We start from the raw sequence: 21,843 nt of genomic DNA on the forward strand, positions 1-21,843 counted from the left end.
AATGAACTTCACAAGGACATAGTTTTGTCTTCAAAACAAAATAGATTCAATTCATTCTTTTAGCCTTATTTGGTTGAACCAACCATTCACACAGAGGAAAGCAATAATAACTTCTGATTATTACCATGTACGTTAGTATTCCGAAAATAAGAACACATTATAATGCATGTTTATTTATTGTTCTTCATCAAATTAACACTAAGTTATTGTTCTTTATCACGATCAATCTCAGTCACGAAAAAAAACCAAAGAACATGATGAGCATTTAGCAATCTTAGTATTATAATTTGTAGATTCACCATACTATCACAACTTCGCTGCTTGGAGATTGATATGTCATCATTCAAGATATGTGCACCTTAAGATTTTAGATTCACCACAAATTTCATGAGTGCATTTAACTGAACTTACCAAACATTATGTGTTTCTAAAGTGTCACTTTACCACAAATTTGACCGATGATTTATCTCCAAATTTCACTAAACCACCATTGCAGTCAATAAACTTGATAAACTTGTTAGAAGTTTTTATGTTTGTCATTTATGTCAAGGTTAGTTAAATGCATTCATGACATTTGCAGTGAATATGAACTCCTAAGGCGCACATATCTAGTTATCTTTTATGATGATATATCAATCTTCAAGCAATAAATTGTGACAGTATGGTGGATCTGCAGATGATAATATTAAGATTGTTGACTACTAATCATATTCATTAGGACTGAGAGTGACCAAAGAACAGTAACCTAGCATTAGTTTGATGAAGAATAGTAAATAAACATGCAATCTAATGTGTCGTTATTTTCAAAATAATAATATATATGTTTCCTCTGTGTGTATCAGTTGTTTCCACCAAATAAGCATAAAGAAACAAATTGAACCCTTTTTTTAAAGACAAAACTATATTCTTGTGCAGTCCATCGTATACATAAAGTAGATTGACACTTTAAAATCTAGTTAAAGAATATATCATAACAGTTGCTTCAGTTGGTTATGGCAGGTTGATTATGTTATACTTGTGAGAGATAGTTACAATTGCAATTATCTTCAAAGCAGTTTGAAATAGTTATACTTGTGAGAGATGACGACAGTTGTACTTTTAATCTGTTTTGTTGATCTTTGTCTATCATCAATGAGGTTACAATCAGTCATAATCAGTTCTTTCTAACAATCAGGATGAACTGTCAACTGTTTGTAACAATTAGGATGAACTGTCAACTATTTGTAACAGTTCTTTGTCTATTTATATGGATGATATTCAAGGCAAAGGGTTTGTAATATTACTGAATGAAAAGAGAAACAAACTAAGAACATGTATGCAGAGGCACAGGTTTAACAAGTTCAATGTTGTCAACAAGAATGTAGCACTGAAGAAATCACTACAACACATTATGATACTGTGAGTGTGAGTAATGTTACCAAAAGAAAGGTGAACATATCAATATACTTACTGTTGCAAACTGCTGCGAGTATTGTTGTTGAAAAGATGAACATATAAACATATTTGTATGCTGTTACAAAATACTATCAATAAGTAATTCATACTAGAAGATTCTGACAATACTATTTCAGTTTGTGGAAGTTCTTGACAGGGTTTTCTGAGTTTGTGGACAAGAGAGCGGAATACAAAACATTACCTGTGAAGTTGTGTTGAGTTGATATGAACAGAACTTTTCTAGAAATTGCATTGTATATTGTTTGACAAGTTGCCTAAGTTTGTGGTCAGGATCTGGGTTGCTGATAGCACTTAATTTGTAAAGGTTTATCAACAGATTATTATAATTGTGCTGATGTATTAAACAGATTAAAACATCAGAAAGTGGTTCTATTCGGTTTGTAATACCTTGTTTATATATCTTCATAGTTGTGAAATATTATATTGCAAATCGAGATCAGTAATAACTTACTTGTAATATCCTTAAATTTGGTGCCTAAGGATACTGGGTTGGTGCTCAATTTGAGAAGTTTGTGAAAACAAGAGTGGGTGCTCTTAAGTAAGGAATTGGGTGATTCCTTAGGGTTGGTGCCCTTAATATACTGTAAACAATCTTATTCGTGAGGCTGGATTAGGACAGTAGTTCCTAGCAGCACTTCTCAGCGTGGTTTTTCCCATTCTGGGTTTTCCACGTAGTTCTTGTGCATTGGCTTCATTGTGTAGTTGCATTCCTTTTAGATTTCAGTTTAAGGTTTTTGATAAATTCATCAAAAGTTTTAATTGATAATCAGAAATTTATATCTTTTACTGATTCACCCCTCGCCCCCCTCCTCCCCCTCTCAATAGAAGAATTGTGTTCTACAATTTAAAACAGTGCGAGACACGCAATGGATTTCAAAGAATTGATTGATTTACAGAATGAGCAAGACACTCATAAATAATACAAGAGTATTTACAAGAATAGCAAGTTTCTAATAAGAAACTGCTGAGAATATCGTAGAAGATCTTACTAAAATAGAATATACACTATTGAGCATTAATACTAAAATTAACATTCTTTTAATATTCTAATACCCTCCCTTAATGCTCAATCTATTAACTACACCTATAGACCCCCTGAATTTTACAAATTTTTCAGGACCAAGGGGCTTGGTGAAGATGTCTGCTGGCTGCTCCGAGGTAGGAACATACAGCAACTGGATAGATCCATCTTCAACCAGCTGTCGAATATAGTGACAATGAGTTTCCACATGCTTGGTTCTTTCATGTAAGACTGGATTCTTGGTGAGTTTGAGCACTCCTTGATTATCACAGAACAAGGGAGTTGGACCTGCCTGGGAGACATGCAATCCGCAAGCATTCGTCGAAGCCAAACCGCCTCACAAGATGCCTTAACTACTCCCCGATACTCTACTTCTGTCAAGGAGAGAGCCACTGCCTGTTGCTTCTTACTAGTCCATGTGACAGCACCAGATCCCAAACTAAACACATACCCTGCTGTAGATTTACGGTCATCAACCGAACCTGCCCAGTCAGAATCTGTGTAACCACTAAGTGTAGGATCAGAACTCCGAGTGTACAAAAGTCCATAATCAGGAGTGCCACTCACATAACGCAACACACGCTTTGCTGCTATCCAATGATCAGCCTTGGGAGCTGTCACGAAGCGTGAAATGTAGCTCACTACAAAACTGATGTCAGGTCTAGTGGCAGTAAGATAGATGAGGCTACCCACTAGTTGCCTGAACAAAGATCCACAACTGGTGAAGATGACTGAGCTGAAAGTTTGAGCCCGAGTTCCATAGGAGTAGAGGCAGGTTTGCAATCCTGCATTCTAAACCTGTCCACAAGACTTCTAGCATACTTGGACTGAGAGAGAAAGATACTATGCTCAGTCTGCCAGACTTCAACTCCTAAGCAGTAATGTAGAAGTCCCAAATCTGTCATATCAAAGGTGCGACACAAATCCTGTTTGATCTCAGTGATCAAATGTTGTAATGTCCCCATTTTGCGAGCATCAGAGTTTGTAAGAATTAGCCTATCATTTGACCCTCGTAGGCTAATAATTATTGATAGAGGGCCTCGTGTGGCAATTACTTGGTGATTAGAGACATTACTCTTCAGCTGGATTCAAGTTTTGGCCTTTGCACAGGTTTTTTTGACTCAGATTGGCACACTTACTATTTATAGTAAGTTACTATTTTGGGAGAGTCAGGGTTCCTATTAATAGAAAGACACCTGAGTAGAGCTTATTGGCAGTGTCAACCTTGATTGGGCCTTTGCAGCTATTTCTAGACTCAGTTCCACATACTTACTATTTATAGTAAGTCACTATTCAGGGTTTCTATTTTTAGACAGGCATCCAATCACATGGAGAATAGGGAGAGTCGACTCCTGGCTCAGACGGCTTAGCAATCAGACAAGTACATCAAGAGATATTAAAGTTTAAGTGACTTAAGTGATTTATTTAATATTTTAATATTATTATAAAGTTCTAAAGTAACTTTATAATAATAAAGTCACTTTAATATAATAAAGTGCATTAAGTGAATAATTTAATGTGGGAATAAATCTTTTATCCCACATTGGCCAGGAAGGTGTTTGAGCTCTCTTAAGGAAAGAATAAAAGGAAAGGCAAGAGTTCATTCTCGGCATCCAGTTGATGAATCGTATTTTGATTGATTTTTATTGTGGAGCCTAGGGCTTTCGCAATTTTCTTCTTTGATCATAGGAAACGAAAACTTCCTATTGATAGCAATTTTGAAGGTGTGAAATAACACCTGAATTATTGCAGTTGTGGGAAAGAATACTTCAGTTCTTTCATTTGTGCAAATTGGTGAAGTTTTCTACAAGGGTTTGAAGTTTATTGTTGAAGAACATTTATAGTTGGTTGTGAATCATCCTTATTTGGTAACAAATTATTCAAGGTTTTAAGAGCAGATTGCAAGTTTGTTCTTGCTGCTACAGTGCGCATGAACAATGCGCGTGAACAGTGCGCATGAACAGTGCCGTGAACAGTGCGCTACAGTGCCACGAACAGTGCGCATGAACAGTGCCGTGAATAGTGTGCTACAGTGCCGTGAACAGTGCGCTACGTAGTTGGAGTTCTATAGAAGGGGATTTAGAGAGGTTGAACAGCTATATATATGTGACAAGGGATTTGCATATGAGGAGAATCAAACCAATATATCAAGGCAGCCATTGAAATACCAGGTTTTCTATCTATGGTCATTGTATTAGAAAATCATTACTTCATTGCATCATTTTCTATTATGATTATATCATGAAATATTTGGAGGTTGCATATGTTTAATGGAGATATAATTTGCATATTCCACATTCAACATTGATCAGCCATTTAGCTTTCATGCCAATTGTTTGCTTAAATGCCTAATGACTGTAGGTGTACTTTGGGATGCATGACAAGTGTTTGTCTTAATGTCAACTAGCTGTACTAGTTAATTTCAGTCATTACATATGTGTGGAAAGGTCTAAAACAGCTAGTATATCATTTCTATAACAACTTTGCATTGTTAGAAGCTTTCCATAACTTCATTTGCAGCCTACAAACCCAAAGAAGACAAATAAAGAATTCACTACAGCAGCTTCAAACATTGTATGCCAAGTGTTTGACAATATTCCTTGGGGGTTCAATAAGTGAAACAGGGTCAAATTAGCCAAGGGATATTACAAATGTGTTGAACTGCCAGTAATGATTAAGTCATCCACATAGACAACCACAAACAGAACATCATTACTAGTATGCTTGATATACAGGTTTGCATCAAATGGACTCCGCTGAAAACCATGATCTGTCAGGTACTTATCAATTTTCATGTACCAAGCCCGAGGAGCTTGTTTCAGACCATAGAGTGCTTTGACTAGTCTACAGACCTTCTATTCTTAACCAGCAACCTTGAATCCTGGGGGTTGCGTCATGTAGACTTCTTCCTGTAAGTCACCATTCAAAAAGGCACTCTTGACGTCCATCTGATGGACTTTCCAACTGAACTGGGCTGCCAAGGCAAGAACGAGCCGTATGGTACTCATTTTGGTTGTAGGAGCAAAAGTCTCCTCGTAGTCAATGCCTTCTTTCTGTGAGAACCCACAAGCAACAAGACGAGCCTTATACTTGTCTAGGGTTCCATCAACTTTGTATTTTACTTTGTACACCCATTTGCAGCTAATGGGCTTCTTCCCTGAAGGAAGATCAGAAAGGGCCCAAGTGTGATCCTTCTCAAGACTCTGGAACTCAGCTTCCATAGCCTGTTCCCACTCAGGTATACCTTTAGCCTCTGAATATGTCTGAGGCTCAAAAACACTGTGTATGTTAGCCATGAGAGCAAAATTGACTGTATGCTGCTGTTTGCTCTTATTACGGGAGGTTCTACCCTCAATGAGCTCAGTATCCCTGAGATCACCAATGGTCTTGGCCCACCATTTAGGCCGGAGAGTAGAAGTGCTAACATCTGGAGGAGCTGGAAGAGGCTCAGGATCAGGAACAGGAGCAGCAAGAGGAGGATTATTCTCCGGAGGGAACTCAGGTAGTGCATAATCGAAAATGGATTCTGCATCATCCCGCCCATCAGGCGAGCCTAATGGGAGAAGAACACTGTGAGGCTGATCCTCAGAACACTGCTCAGAAGAAGGGGGCTGAAAGAATCCTCTGTCTTCATCAAATACAACATCACGACTGAAGATAAGACGTTCAGTGTCTATATCTATCAGTCTGTAGGCCTTATGGTGATCACTGTATCCTGTCATCATGAGTTTCTGACTTTTGGAATCCAACTTGGAGCGCTTAGCATCTGGAATCCAAACATAGGCAACAGAGCCAAAAACCTTCAGGTGGCTGATCTTAGGCTTCTGACCAGACCAAACCTCTTCTGGAATCTTCCCCTTAACAGCTTGAGTAGGTGAACGGTTAAGGAGGTAGACGACAATAAACACTGCTTTAGCCCAATACTTATTCGGAACACTCCTGTGTTGTAACATTGAACGAGCCATCTCAACAATCGTACGATTGCGACGCTCAACAACACTGTTTTGCTGAGGAGTGTAGGGTGTAGTCAACTGGCGTTTGATGCCATGGGTATCACAGAAGTTGGAGAATGCAGAAGAACAAAATCCCCCCCCGTTATCTATCCTAGAGTAATGATGCTACATCCAGACTCTTTTTCAACTAAGGACTTAAACTTCTGAAAGATACTAAATACATCTGATTTGTGTTTAAGAAAGTACACCCACATCTTTCTACTAAAATCATCTACAATAAGCAAAAAGTATTTGCAACCAGTAACAGAAGATGTATTCATAAGACCACAAATATCAGCATGAAGTAAATGAAGTACCTTAGATGCGCGCCAAGACTTTCCATGTGTGAATGAAGTCCGATGCTGTTTGCCAGCTTGACAGGCGCCACATACTCCAAGATGTTGAGTCTGAATATCAGGTAACCCTGAAACAAGTCCCTCCCAAGATAGCTGAGAGAGATACTGAATGTTGAGATGTCCATATCTCTGATGCCACAAAGTGCTTAGAGGGGAAACACGAGCTGCCAGAGCCACTTTAGGAGAATCACCAGTGTCAAGAAGCTTGTATAGGCCATGAGCCTCTAGACCAACAGCAATAGTAAGACGAGTCTCCCGATCAATGATGGAACACTTGTGAGCACTGAACACCACATCTAGCTGAGGAGAATTCCTCATAATCTGATTGACAGAGAGCAGATTAAGTTCCATACCAGGAACATAGTACACATTTAGGAAGATGAGATTCCTGCCACCAGACTGTATCTGAACAGTGCCTCTGCCAACAACTGTATACTCCTCACCTCCACTAAATACAACGGAATCACTGAAAGATGAGAAGTCTGTAAACCAGTCACGCCGATGAGAAAAGTGACGTTACGCACCAGAGTCGATGTACCAAGCAGAAGACCTAGCATGATCTGAAGACCTCTTAGCCATAAAGGCATAAAAGGCAGACTCCTTCTGCTCGGAATGTTCAGCAACATGCGCCTTCTGGTGTGACTCTCCCTGCTTCTTTTGTTCAGAAGCGAGCCTCTGACGGCAATCTTTCTTCATATGGTCGTACTTGTGACAGTAATTGCACTGCACATTCTTCTTCTTAGCACCATCCTGTGTCTGAGAAGAGTCTTTCTGCTGAAAAGACTAAGAGGACTGAAATTTGCCTTTATCCTTGTGAAAGGATTGGGTTGTAAAGGCATTTTCCGAGGAGGCTGACGTAGTACCACTACCAAACTGTTGTTTCCAGCGATCCTAGTGTAGAAGTTTGGTGCACAATTTTGAAAACTTCAGGTCAACATTAGTTGAAGTAATATTGAGGGTCTCAATGAAGTGTTCATACGATTTCGGAAGACTTTTCAAAGTGATTACTACCATGTCTTCTTCCTCCATAGTCCGACCAATAGCTTCGAGCTGATCTCAAATGTCCTTAATCCTCGTGAGGTGTTCCTGTAAGGACATGTGTTCGTCCATCATAATGGAGAACAGCTGATTCTTTAGAAAGAATGCTCGGCTCTTGTCGGATGTCTCATGCAATTCCTTCAGATGCTTCCAGATGTCGAAAACTGTCTTGCCGAAAGGAATCTGTGGTAACTGATCATCAATCACGGAGAGTTTGAGAAGCATAACTGCCTCCCGATTGCGTTCATCAAACTTATCTTGATCTGCACCAGGTGTACCAAGACTGAGCTCTTTTCCCAAAACAAGCTGGTCAAGACGCCTATATTCAAAAATGGTCAAGATACGTTGTTTCCTAATGTTGTAATTGTTGCCATTAAAGCGTTGACTTCTAACATCAAGTTGGTTAGAGAAGCCATTTGCACGTTTCCCAATGCACTGAAAAAGAAAAAAAAACTGAGAAGAGGCGCTGGCACATAATTCAAAAATTTTGAATCCCACTGCAGAAACAGAGGTAGATGCAGGTACAGACTTCAAAAAACGAAGTGCGGCAAGCAGGAATTTCAAGAAAAAATTTCCCGCTGACCCAAAAAAATCCGAAGACAACCTAGAAATCCTTGCGAAAAACCCAAAAGGAATCTGCTGTCAAAATCTAGATCCGCTGGCTCGAAAATCGAGGCACAAAAATCAAGGCATCCAAAAAATTCTGACGACGACCCAGATGAGATCTCGAAAAACCCACCAAGAATCTACAATTAGAAAAAAAAATTCGACTGAATCTGGAGGGTCAAAACCCTAGCTGAAAATGCAGATTTTCGTCCAAAAATGGCAGAAAAAAATCTGCAGGCGGGAAAAAACGCGATCACAAATAAACGCACACGCACAGGCACAAGAAACAAAGTCGCGCAGCCAAGGATGAAAATCGCGATTTTTTTAACACAGCAAATGCATGCGCCTGGAAAATGCGCGAACTAAAAATCCGCGATTTCAAAAAAATCCGAACAGGCTGAAACAAATCCGCAATTTTGTGGAAGAAAATTCCCAAAAAAAATTCGAATAGAAAAAAAATCCTTCGATTTTGTTTTTCAAAACAATAGAACAAAAAAAATTCACACTGAATTTTTTGCTTTGAAAAAATTTCGAATTTTTAAGGAACCAAGCTCTGATACCATAAAACAATGCGAGACACGCAATGGATTTCAAAGAATTGATTGATTTACAGAATGAGCAAGACGCTCATAAATAATACAAGAGTATTTACAAGAATAGCAAGTTTCTAATAAGAAACTGCTAAGAAGATCGTAGAAGATCTTACTAAAATAGAATATACACTATTGAGCATTAATACTAAAATTAACATTATTTTAATATTCTAATACAATTGGTATCAGAGCCTAGTGCTTGAAAAGACTTAATCGGTCTTAAGTAGTCTTGAATATATAACAAATGGCTAGTTTGGAAGGATCCTTTTCTAATAAGGCACCTTTATTCGATGGTACTAACTATGCTTTTTGGAGTATCAGAATGGAAAGTTATTTATCTTCTTTAGGGTATGATGTTTGAATCTTCGTTGTTAATGGTTATACAATGCCATCACATCCTTTAACTGATCCTATTGAAAAGAGAGAGTATGAAAATAATGCTAATGCTAAGAATGCAATTCTTTGTGGTTTATCTAACACTAAATTTGTTAAGGTTTGTCAAACAGCCAAGGTGCCATCTAGGATAAATTGAGGAGTATCTACAAAGGTGCAAGCAAAATTACAAACTTACAAAGCTAAGTTTGAATAATTGAAGATGAAGGAAGAAGAGCAGATTAGAAACTATCTCCTTAGAGTTGATGAGATAGTGAATGCAATAAAAGGTCTGGGAGAAGACAAAAAAAGATTTTGTAGTCGTTGAGAAGATTTTGAGGTCTTTACCCTCAAAAATATAATGCTAAAATCTCTACAATTGAAGAAGCCAGAGATCTTAGTAAGATCACAATTGATGACTTACATAGCATTCTAACCGCATATGAAATGAGAGTGATTGGTGAAGATGATTATAAGAGAGACTTCTTTTAAAACAATAAAGAAAGCAAAGGAAGAGAGTTAAAAATCAGACAGTGATATGGATGAAGAACTTGCAAACGTTGTAAAGAAACTAAAAAAAGGTTTTGGCAAGTAAAAAAGGAAAGCTACCCTTCAAATGCTTCAATTGTGAGAAAGATGGGCACTTTGCTGCTACGTGTCCCTATGCCAAAAGTGACAGATATAATGAAGAAGGTTTTGTCAAAGAAGAAGAAAAGTTTGTGCATTAAAGAAGAAAGTACAAAGTCAAAAGATAATGACAAATCCGATGCTGAAAATTGTGAGACTTTGTTCATGGCAGTTGGGTCACTCACTACAGATTAGAGTGATGAAGATTTGCATGATATAGAAGGAAAGATAAATCTTGAAGGAAAGTTATTATATGCCTTAGATGAAATCAAGAAATTGAAGAAGGAGAATTTTCAGCAAAAGATTTTTGCATTGGAAGAAATTGAAGCCATGAAGAAAGACCTTGAAGAAAGAAATAAAATAATTATTTCTTTGGAAGCTAAAGTTGAAGAAGCCAAGAAAAGGGAAAAGGTAATTCACTCTAAATTTGTCTCTATTTGAAAAATATTTGATATTAAAAGATAAATTAGTGGCCTTACAAAATTACCTTGAACAATAAAATTTGTTAAAAGTTTGAATATGTTGGATGAAATGTTAGCCAATCAAAGGTTAGATAAAAACAAATTTAGATTGGGTTTTGATAAAAGCCAAAGTTCTAATAATTCTTTCAATGAAAAGGAAAATAATGATGAATTTGTTAAAGTTCTATGGCAGAAAAGGTATCTGCAGTGGCATCCTCCTACAAGAAGAATGACAACAAACGGGTTAAAAATAGTTGTAGAGTTGTGTAAAGAAGGAAAACCAATTTTGTTAGTCGAAATCCTTTAGAGTCTTTGAAAGATTTCAGTATGATTTGTTTTAAATGTCAAAATGTTGATCATATTGCAAGAAATTGTCACATGAGTTTTGCAAAACAGAAAAGGACTAGGAGCAAGTTCTTGAATAAAGAAGCAGAAAAAGTATGGAAAAAGAAAGAATAGAAATCCATGATTGTTCAAACGGTGTTGCATGCAAAGAGGCAAAATCTTTGGATAATAGATAGTGGTTGCTCAAATCACATGACAAGGGATAAGAGTAAGTTTACTAAATTTAAGTTGGAATGGTGGTGCAGTAAAATTTGGTGATAGATCATCAGTTATAATTCGTAGTAAAGGTTCCCTGAGCATTAATGGTACTCTAAAAACACATAATGTTTGATATGTTGAGGGATTAAGTATAATTTGTTAAGTGTCAGTCAAATGTGTGATAATGAGTACTTTGTAATTTTTAATGCTCAAGGGTGTCAAGTCAGAAAGGTTGAATTAGTGGCTGAAGGGAAAAGGACAGAATGTAATGTTTATGATCTCAAAGAGGTTAAAGGCAAAAAATGTTTATTCAGTCAATATGATGAAAGTTGGCTTTGGCATACACAATTAGGTCATGTGAACTTTGACAATCATGCTATAATAGTTTTATGAATTCAATAAGACACATGCCTAATATCATAAAACCTAAAAATATTATTTGTAAAGAATGCCAACAAGGAAAACAAACAAATGTAAATTTCAAATCCAAAGAATACTCAAGTTCACAACCATTAGAGTTAATTCATACTAATCTTTGTGGTCCCACTAGAACTAAGGGTTTAAAAAATGAAAGATCTTTTATGCTATATGTAGATGATTTTTCCAAAATGACATGGGTGACATTTAAAAGAAAAATCTAAGGCATTTGAGAGATTCAAAAATTTTAGAGCTATGGTTGAAAAAGAAAGTGGTTTGCAACTTAATGTCTTAGATCAGGTAAACATGGTGAATTTATTTCTAATGAATTTGATGAATTTTGTGAGAAACATGGCATCAAAAGACAATTTTCTGCAGCATGAACACCACAACAAACTGGTGTAGTCGAAAGAAGAAATCGAATGAACAAAATATCTCACAAGTTTTGGGTGGAAGTAGTTCATATAGTGGTATATAATCTTAACAAAGTACAATTATTGCCCAACAGTAAGAAAACTCCCTATGAATTATGGTATGGCAGACCTGTTTCTGTTAAATACTTCAAGGCTTTTGGTAGAAGATGTTTTATTAGAAGGGATGAAGATGGTTTGGGCAGCTTTGATCCCCGGTGTGATGAGGTTATATTTCTTGGATACTCTACTCATAGCAAAGCTTACAAGTGCAATAACAATAAATTGAAAAGAGTTATTGAGAGTGTTAACGTAAAAGTTGATATTCAAAGGCATGCTCAAAATTTGGACACAAGGAAACCCCGTGTCAAATTTGGGGGCAACACAGACATGCCTGTAGAGTTAGGTAGCTAACTTTGAAGAATCGACTGTTGAAAAGGAATTTGAAAATGTTATTAAGGATTCTGAAATTAATGCTCCTAAACATGATGTTGTTGAAACAGGTTCTCAAAATGGTGGTGAAATGACTTTTGAAAATGATGATGAAAAGTCTCCTTCAAAATTTGTGAAAAAGAATCATCCTAAGCAGCAAATCATAGGTCACAAAGATGATGCAGTTCAAACACGAAGAAGAGTTGCAAAACAGCATAATGAAGAGGGATATCTTTCTTTACTATTTGAAATCAAACCTAAATCCTATAATGAAGCCAGTAAAGATGAAAATTGGATCAAAACAATGAAGTTAAGCCAGATAGAGAAAAACAAAACATGGGAGTTTGTTCCCAGACCTACTGATAAGAATGTAAATGGTGCTAAATGGGTGTTTAGGAACAAACTTAATGAGGATGGTAAAATTGTTAGAAATAAGGCTAGACTTGTTTGTAAGGGGTATGCACAAATTGAGGGAATTGATTTTGAAGAGACATTCGCTCCTGTAACCTGATTGGAAACCATTCAAATGTTCTTGGCATTCTCAATTTATAAGAATTTCAAAGTTTGGCATATGGACGTAAAATCAGCTTTCTAAATGGGTATTTAGAAGAGGAAGTGTATAAGGAGGAGCCAAAAAGTTTTCAATGTCCAGGTAAAGAAGACTATTTTTGCAGGTTGAAGAATGCCTTATATATTCTAAAACAGGCCCCTAAGGCTTGGTACTCCGAGCTTGATTAGTATCTTCTTCACCAATGTTTAGCAAAAGTAATGTAGGTAGGAACTTATATTTCAAGTCAATAGATAAGCATGTGTTTGTGGTAGTAATTTATATTGATACCATTGTTTTTGGTGGTAATGACAATATTTGCAAAGATTTTGCTACCCAAATGCAAACAGAGGTTAAGATGTCTATCATTGGAGAACTTTCATTTTTTCTAGGTTTGCAAAGTTTCTCAATCGGATACAGGTATTCTTATATCAAACTAAACATGCAACAGAAATGCTTAAGAAATTTCAAATGGAGGATTGTAAACTTGTAAGTACACCAATGATTACCGGATGTAAGTTGAGTAAGAATGATGAGTCACCTAATACAAATCAAACAAAGTATAGGTCTTTGATAGGCAAATTGTTGTATCTTACCGCATCCAGACCTGATATCATGCAAGCTGTTTGTATGGTTGCCCAATTTCAGTCCGCTCCTAAAGTTTCTAATGTCAATGCAGAAAAAAAATATTTAGGTATCTAAAGGGCACAGTGAACTATGGTTTATGGTATCCAAGGACAAGTGATTTCACTCTAACAGCTTATGCAGATGCATATTGGACAGGTTGTATCGATGACTAACGTAGCATTAGTGGTAATGCATTCTACCTGGGAGATATGTTGGTTTCTTGACTGAGCGAGAAACATGAATCTATGACTTTATCCACTGCTGAGGCTGAGTTGCTGCAGTTTCATGTTGCACACAAGTTTTATGGATGAAACAAACCCTCAAGCATTTACAGGTGATTTATGATAAACCTATTTACATTTTTTGTGACAATACTAGTGCCATTAATATTTCTAAGAATCCAGTTCTTCATTCACGCACTTAACATGAGGACTTCTAAAATATCAGATGGAACAGACTTATGATGAATATGGCAATTGTAGAGAAACAACTGAATTTACCCCCATAACATACACAAGAAGGAGACCATATAAAGATAAGGTTGGAATCGTTACAAATAAGGCTATGATGAGTTGTGACTGAGATTATCTTCACACTGGATGAAAATATTTGAAGTCTTTATATTCAGCCTTCATGGTTCTCTCATTAAAAACCTGTCTACACCACAATTACATGGATTGTCTTTGCGATAAAGTTTGTGATCTCATTCCTATGATATGAAATTGCATTGTGCCATCTATACAATACATGCATATTTTGCAACTCATTGATCTCCGCTACATTCAGATAAAAAATGGCTTTTACAAACAGTTGCATTAATAGCCTTTAATGGCTCTCTAATAAAAAGCCTATCTACACCACAATTACACAAATTGCCTTTGCGATAAAGTTTGTGGTATTATCCCTATGATATGAAATTGCGTTGTATTATCTATACAATACATGCATATTTTGCAACTCATTGTGATCTCCACTAAATTCAGATAAGAAAAAGGGCATTTACATACAGTTGTGTTAAAGCATATATCAACAGTCACAAAAGACGTGCATAATATTTAGAGACAGTGCAATATGCTGAATTATTGGCATATATAAATGCAATTCTTTACAGCATAATGAAACCTATATGATTGATGCAATACAAGTTCAAATCCTGAACTGTGGGAAATCATATTTGCTTACTCGCATGTAGAACACTTTTTGGAGGGTCCACAGAAGATAGAGAGGCAAACTGAGCAAACATATCCCATATCAATGGTCTTCTTGTGGCAAAAACACCTGTGTGAAACCCAGACCTTCAGGTGAGTCTGAAAAGAACTCATAATAGACTAACAGTTAAAATATAGCGTGAAAAGAATCGTTTACTATGAAAAATATACAGCAACGCTATTTTGTAGAGCACAATTTGTCAAATTTGTATCACCTTTCTAAAATCAATATCAAGCAATTTATTAAATTTCTAATTCCTTTAGTTATCTGTTAGATAATAGGCTTATAATTGAAAACGTAAAAAAAAATGGACATTACAACCAATATTAGAAAAAATGTGTGATCTTGTCTTTTTTTCAAATAGTGCTTATGACCAAGTAGAAAAGAAGTCTGTATGCCTTTCTTATTTCACAAGTAATCAGCATATTTAACTCCATTGTAATATACAAATTGTTGCAAACAGAATGACAGAATTTTTTTAACATACCAAGGGGAAACTGAGATACCAATGTTTTGTACATTTCAAAAAATTTAATCTAAGTTGCCCATACAAGTATGGGGTTGGGTACAAGTTTGGAGTTTGGGTTCACTGATATGGCATTTTTTTTCCACAAGTGAACCCAAACTCCAAGCCTGTACCCAACCCCATACTTGTATTGGCAACTTAGATTAACTTTTTTTAGATGTACTAAACATTGGGCATGCGCATGTGTACACACACACACACACATATATATGTATCTAGATTCTATATACATACATATGTATGTATGTATGTATGTATAGATAGACAGATACATGTATATATAAATATATATACGTGTATATATGAATACATGTATAAACACATACATACACACACACACATATATAGAGAGAGAGAGAGATAGATGTGTATATACAGACATATATATGTATATACATATATGTGCGTGTGTGTGTGTGTAATTTAGTTTGATATAAAATTTAATTATATTAGTATAAAACAATGTAATAAACTTATGCAAGGATGAGCAAACAATTATCTCTTCTCATCCATTATTCTATGTTCTGTAATTCTTTCTTCCTTGTAAAGATACAAGAATCTCAAGATATCAAAGGAGTATAACCAAGCTTTTGTTTGGAAAGAATTGAGGCAATATCATTTTGTGGATTGATGCATGCATGGAACACTGAGGAAAAGACCGAAAAGAAGCTTGTGAGGGGTGCCTAAGTGGTGAATATGATATGACGAAGTTCTTGTTCAAGTTTGCAGCTCCAAGAGAAAAGAGCACATATAAATCTATTGTAGGCTGGCAGAGAAAATATGGCTTCACTTTATGTAAGTTTCAAGGAATAAAATCACTTATGAAAAAGCTTTGAGAAGCGGCCAACAAGAAAACTATTGCCAAAAAGGCTTGCACAAACTCAAGTGGCACCATGATGCAGCAAATCATCTTTGCATAATTTAATAAAAGTATGCATGGGTTCGCCAGCATCTTTTGATTAAAAAATTAGAAGAAAAAAAACGTCCATGGCCATGATCCTCCCAAGTTTATCTAGGACACAACCCTGCCATCCCAAGAACCTTATAGTTGTGGGTATGTCCTAGATGTACCCACATGGTACTCGCGATGGCAGAGCCATGCGCTGGCTGAACCCCAATCAAACCCACACCTATACACAAACTCATACCATCTGATAAAATGACAAGGCTGAAACTTGCAAAACTCAATAACTTAGATGCATCCCAAGAAAGAAGAAACTATCCTACATGAAAAATTAAGAATAAAAAAATAGTGGTATTCAGCTTGTGTGTCTTAAAGTCATCTCAATTCAGGTGTATCCAAAGTGTACCCAAGTTGATAAAAGCCTTACAAATGCCTGCACAAACTCAAGTGGCACCATAGCAAATCAACATTGCATAATTTAATAAAAGTATGCATGGGTCCACCAACATCTTTTTTTTTTAAATGTTTTGTGGTCGCAAGTCCTCCAAGGTTCACCTAGGTCCCAAACATACTCACAAAGGTACCCAAGGCAGCAAGGACATGTCATGGCTGAACCCATGCCCATACCCAAACTTGTCCCATCCAACAAAACCAAAAGGCTGAAACTTGCAAAACACAATAACTTAGATTTTAATGTGATACGGCAATGACATAGGAACATCTATAAAATGAAGATATTTATCCATAGTTACACAAACTGTCCTGACGAGGGGACGTGAAGACATGGGAACAAGTTTTGAAAACTGGGGGACCAACGGCCTAAATTTAGAGACGATGAGGGGATGGCAGCAAAGTGGCAATGGGGGGTGTTGTTGATATACAAATTGAGGTGAATTTAAATCTTCTAGGCAAAAACTGCAAAATAACATCTTTGTGAGTGCCCCATGAAAAGCAAACTAGTTTTCATGAAATTAAAGGTTGCAATCAGTTTAAAATGGCATGTGCCATATAGCAAGTAACCTAGCGCCATCCTCGATGAAGGCAGAAAAGGTGCTGGTGCTATGGGGGGACTTCCCCCAAGTTTTGAGTCTCGGAAATGTCCCCCTACTGGGGATGTGGAATTTTTTTATTTTTATTTTTTTTGTGGGGGGAGGGGGATGTTACTGCGGAATAGTGAAATCATAGATGAAAAAATCATTTAACTCCTGATTTATCATGAGTCATTTATGGCCGCGATTTAACCTACAAAAAACTCTTGGGCGGTTTTTTTTTAAAAATCGAGGAGATTTATTGGAAAAAAACGCAAAAAATTGGGAGAAAAACTCAAATAACTCTAAGATAATGATTTGTCAGGTATTCTTTTACTGAATACTATCATGCAATTGATTACATAATCTTGCACCTCGCTATTTGCAAATCAATTAGAGTAATTGTGTACCTATCCACAACAAGTTAAAAATAGGTGCTCTCAAGGGATGTGGCATCTTTGTGGGAAGAATGTGAATCCTTTGGGTGTATGTGTGAGGAAAACTTCAATATGGTGTTTTGTATGATATGGTAGTTTCATGTGGAAGTCTCATGCTTCTTGAACCATGTTCTTGAAGTTATGGTGTAATGGCTGACAAAGTTCATCAATGTGTATGAGATGAGCTGAATGTTGAACAAAGTATTTATTTTATGGAAGATGTGAAGTAGACAAGAACTTTAATTTTACAGAAAGGGGATTCAAGGAATGCAAATCCTCTATAATATATATTGAACTCAAATTCACTTAGAGTTTGCACTTATTTTTTGGTATATGATATGTATTTAACTCAAACTTTGTTTTATATATAATGGAAATCAGTAATATGTTCTACAAATTCAGTGTATATGTGTGTTTTTCAAGAATATTTTAAGAATTATATATTTTCAAATGTTCAATAAATTTGCCGATTTTTTGCCGAGTCCCAAGTTTTCAAAAATTTTGGGCCAAAAGAGTTATTGCCAAGTAAGAGTTTTTCATCTTTGAGTGAAATTATCCTACAACAAAAAAATTGTGGTTTTCGGAATGTGTGTTTAAATTCATCTCAAGATAGACATACCTATAGAGTATCTACGACAAAATGAGGGTCATGCCCTAGACGTACTCATTAGGTACCCATGACAATAGGATAGTGCCCTAGATGAACCCAGGAGAACATGTGGTCATATCCAAACCTATCCAATCCAATATGACGATGGGGCTAAAACTTGTAGAACCTATTAACTTAGACTTTAATATAAAGAGTTAATGACATGAGCACCCATTGGACCACGCTTACTGAGCAGCCCAGCCTAGACCGATTAGTTTATGAACTAAGCTTTCCAATGCATACAAAAACTTGAAATTTTGAGAAAAGGCTAAGAATTACACCAGACAAGTAGAGGTACAAAAATTAAATAACTCCAACAAACATTTTCAGTTTTCTATTAAGTCTGTCCTTGTCTAACAATCTATTTCAACTTCCAAGAAGAACATGGGTCACTACCCCAAGTGATGTGACTCTTCAGTTTCCACTATATACCCTAGTTTAATATTTTTTGTAAGTTTCCTGTTTCTTTTATTGTTAAGCAATACAGCAGCTGAATTCAAAATATGTAAGTAGAGTGGACATCTCTCCTAAGAAGTTTGCTCATTTTGTAAGACTCTCTCCTTTAAATAATACACAATCTTGTTTTGTTTGAGTTTTGTACAAATATTGCTTATAACATTAAGTTCCCCAACTGGTACATTGTCCCCTAAATTTAAAATTACCGGTTTGATTCAGATCATCCCATGCCCTTAAAATATATTTTAATTTGAATCATTTAATCACAAAAGGGCAACAAATGGAAACAAATAACAAATGATCTTGTGACAAGTGATCGAGAAGAAAATGCTTTTGAGAGTGTTCTTCTTTGGTTCTCACTGTGAAAACTAATTTAATATTTTTAGTAAGTTTTCTGTTTCTTTTATTGTTCAGCAAAACAGTAGCTGAATTCAAAATGTGTAGGTAGACTAGGACATCTCTCCAGAAAAAAAGTTTGCCCATTTTGTAAAGGATCCCTCTGTTCAAATAATTGGCACTCTTGTTTTCTTTGAATTTTGTTCAAATATTGCTTATAGCATTAGGTTCTCCAACTAGTGCATTGTCCACTAAATTGCAGTTTAATTCAGATTATCTCATGCCCTTAAAATATGTCTTAATTTGAATAATTTTATCACAAAAGGGCGATACAGTAAACAAATAACAAATGATCTTGTGGCAAGTGATCAAGAAGAAAATACTTTTGAGTGTTTTATAATTTACTGTTGATTGTTGTGTACAACTAGAAAAGACTAGAAAACCATAAGATCAAGCTCTTCAAGTTCAGTTCATAAACACTTTATGCTACTGCTGCATCACCCACCACTCACTCTCTTGCTCTTTTGCCTGGCCGGTATTTGTGATTGATGGAAAAGCTGCTAGTCATATTTCAGAATGAAGCATGCTGTTACTAGTAATTGCAGAACAAGGCAGGGCATTGCCACCACCTCAGAAAATAATATTTTGCCAATCTAGAATATGCAGCACTCTTTAGCAAGGATGCCTCTACCAATTACTCAGCTGCCCACAAACTTCAGGTGATCACAAGTTTGAATACTGTTCCACATTGGTATGACTACAAATGCCCCTCTCAGACCTTTCTCTACTGCACCTTGGTTTTTCAAACAACCTTCTCTCTTCCTTCTCACTACATGTGCTTCCAACTGTTGCATATAGCAATCTATTGGAACAAATTGAAATATCTATATGCTATGCCAGCAAAATGCCGCTTGATGGCTTGCTGCTGTGATTTGCTTCACAGGATTATAATTAATGACTAATGCCCACAACAATTTCCAGCAATCTCATATCAAGCTCCTTACTCAACTCTATAAAAAATCATTTGCATTCTGATTGAGGGGCAGTGATATCCTCAAAAACATCAGCAACACTTTCAGTAGATACCATTTAACAAATTAGAGCACAAACAACTACCTTAAATTGTATGATGCTGTTAAATATGACTTGGCAGCCTTTCAATACCCATGTAACCAGATTGTAAAAAAGCTTCAAGTAGTTGTAAGTTTGTAACAATCTGGCAGTTAACTAGAAAAATCCTCAAACTCTTGTGCCTATTCTAATAATATATCTCATGCTTTCACAGCCATTTCAAAGCTCTTCTATTATGACGAGTAAAGCTGGCAAACCAAGGAATCTAGCAAGAAGTGAGTTTGCGCAACTTGCAAGAAAGAATTCAAAAAAGTCCATTCGACAACATAGTAGCCACAGTGTGTGTCTATCGCTTAAATTGAAGAAGAGTGTCTGTCTTTGTAATTGGAATGTAAGGAAGAGTGATGTGGTTTGAATTTTTGCAAACATTGGATGTAATAAAGTTGTAGGGGAAGTTAATGAAGAATGACATCATTTCACATTATAAATAAGTGCACAGTTGGCACACTTGCTGACTACTCGCCAAGCTGCACGAATAGCGAGTTTTAGCACCATATACTTACCACAAAGACTCGCATTTACTTGCCAGAAAGACTCGCCGACTTTCTGGCAAGTACTTGTCGAATTTTTGGTGAGTACTAGCCAGAAAGTCAGCGAGTCCAACTCAAAAACTCACCCGCATCTACATAAAAGGGTGTAAGTCAAAAAACAGCCCAAAAAGCAAAGTCACTTGATCTATTTGCTCAGCAGACAAAAAAAACCCTCCAACACTGCTGCCACCTGAAACACACCATTTCCAACACATTTGCATTGAGGAGAGAAGATTGAAAAGGATTTTTTGATGAATTTGGAAACCAGATTTGAAGTACAGGTCAATTTTTATTTTTTTATTTTTTTTTCAAACATTTTACTTAATTTTGGCTGCAAAATCCAACATCTAGGTTTAAAAACATCATCATGTGCTAAAACTAAATAGTACTTTTGCATTTAAATTCCAAAAAAATGGATTCATCAGCATTTTTGATGTTTTGTTTTTTTTCCTATTTTTTTACTCTTTTCATTATTTTTTGTATACACAACTTTCTTTTTTCATTTTAACCTTATTTTTGGAAAAAAAATGTTTAGAATCTTTAGACTATATTAAATTTCTACTGATTTAAACTAATTTTATGCTGATTTTTAGTTATTTGTATATAATTTAGGTTCATTTTGTATTAAAAAATTAGTATGTTGTGCTTTCACTTTGTATGTGTGGGTTAGATACATTATATAATAGCAAATAGAGAAGCTTCTAGATCATGATCAGCCTCAGGCTCCACACCATCAATGCCGCCGCCAATTAAAGGCACTTGTCCTACTAGAGCTAGAGATTCTACTTGGAAATATATCTAACAAGGACTGGTACCTAGGTCAATTATTTGCCTTAGATGCACAAACTTATATCATGGAGGCATAAATTGTCTCAAATACAATCTTGCAAGCATTACTCATCATGATGCCAAGCCCTGTACCAACACCACAAAAGAGATAAAAGAGAGATGAATGCCTTACTTGCATTGGCCAAAGAAAAAAAATTGCAAAAGGAGAGGACAACAGCAGCCATGGCTGGTGGTCAAGGTGCTCAAATCCATCCAAACTCAGATGAAGATACTGCATGTCAAGGAATAGTGGGCTCTCTTCATGGTCCATGCATCCAAAGCAAATCCACCACCACTTCATCTACTTCAAGT

At 36.2% G+C, this 21,843-nt stretch overlaps 1 protein-coding gene across 1 annotated transcript in view; it reads right to left on the minus strand.

The window, feature by feature from the left end:
- The window catches only part of LOC131071193 (general transcription and DNA repair factor IIH subunit TFB4), a 162,251-nt gene that overhangs the window by 49,736 nt on the left and 90,672 nt on the right, over positions 1-21,843 (minus strand). The window contains exon 10 of the mRNA XM_058006912.2: positions 14,680-14,775. Within this exon, the coding sequence (XP_057862895.1) occupies positions 14,680-14,775 (96 nt within the window). The remainder of the gene's footprint in view (positions 1-14,679; positions 14,776-21,843) is intronic.

The sequence above is a fragment of the Cryptomeria japonica genome, chromosome 7, assembly GCF_030272615.1.
Source record: "Cryptomeria japonica chromosome 7, Sugi_1.0, whole genome shotgun sequence".
Classification (NCBI taxonomy): domain Eukaryota; kingdom Viridiplantae; phylum Streptophyta; class Pinopsida; order Cupressales; family Cupressaceae; genus Cryptomeria; species Cryptomeria japonica.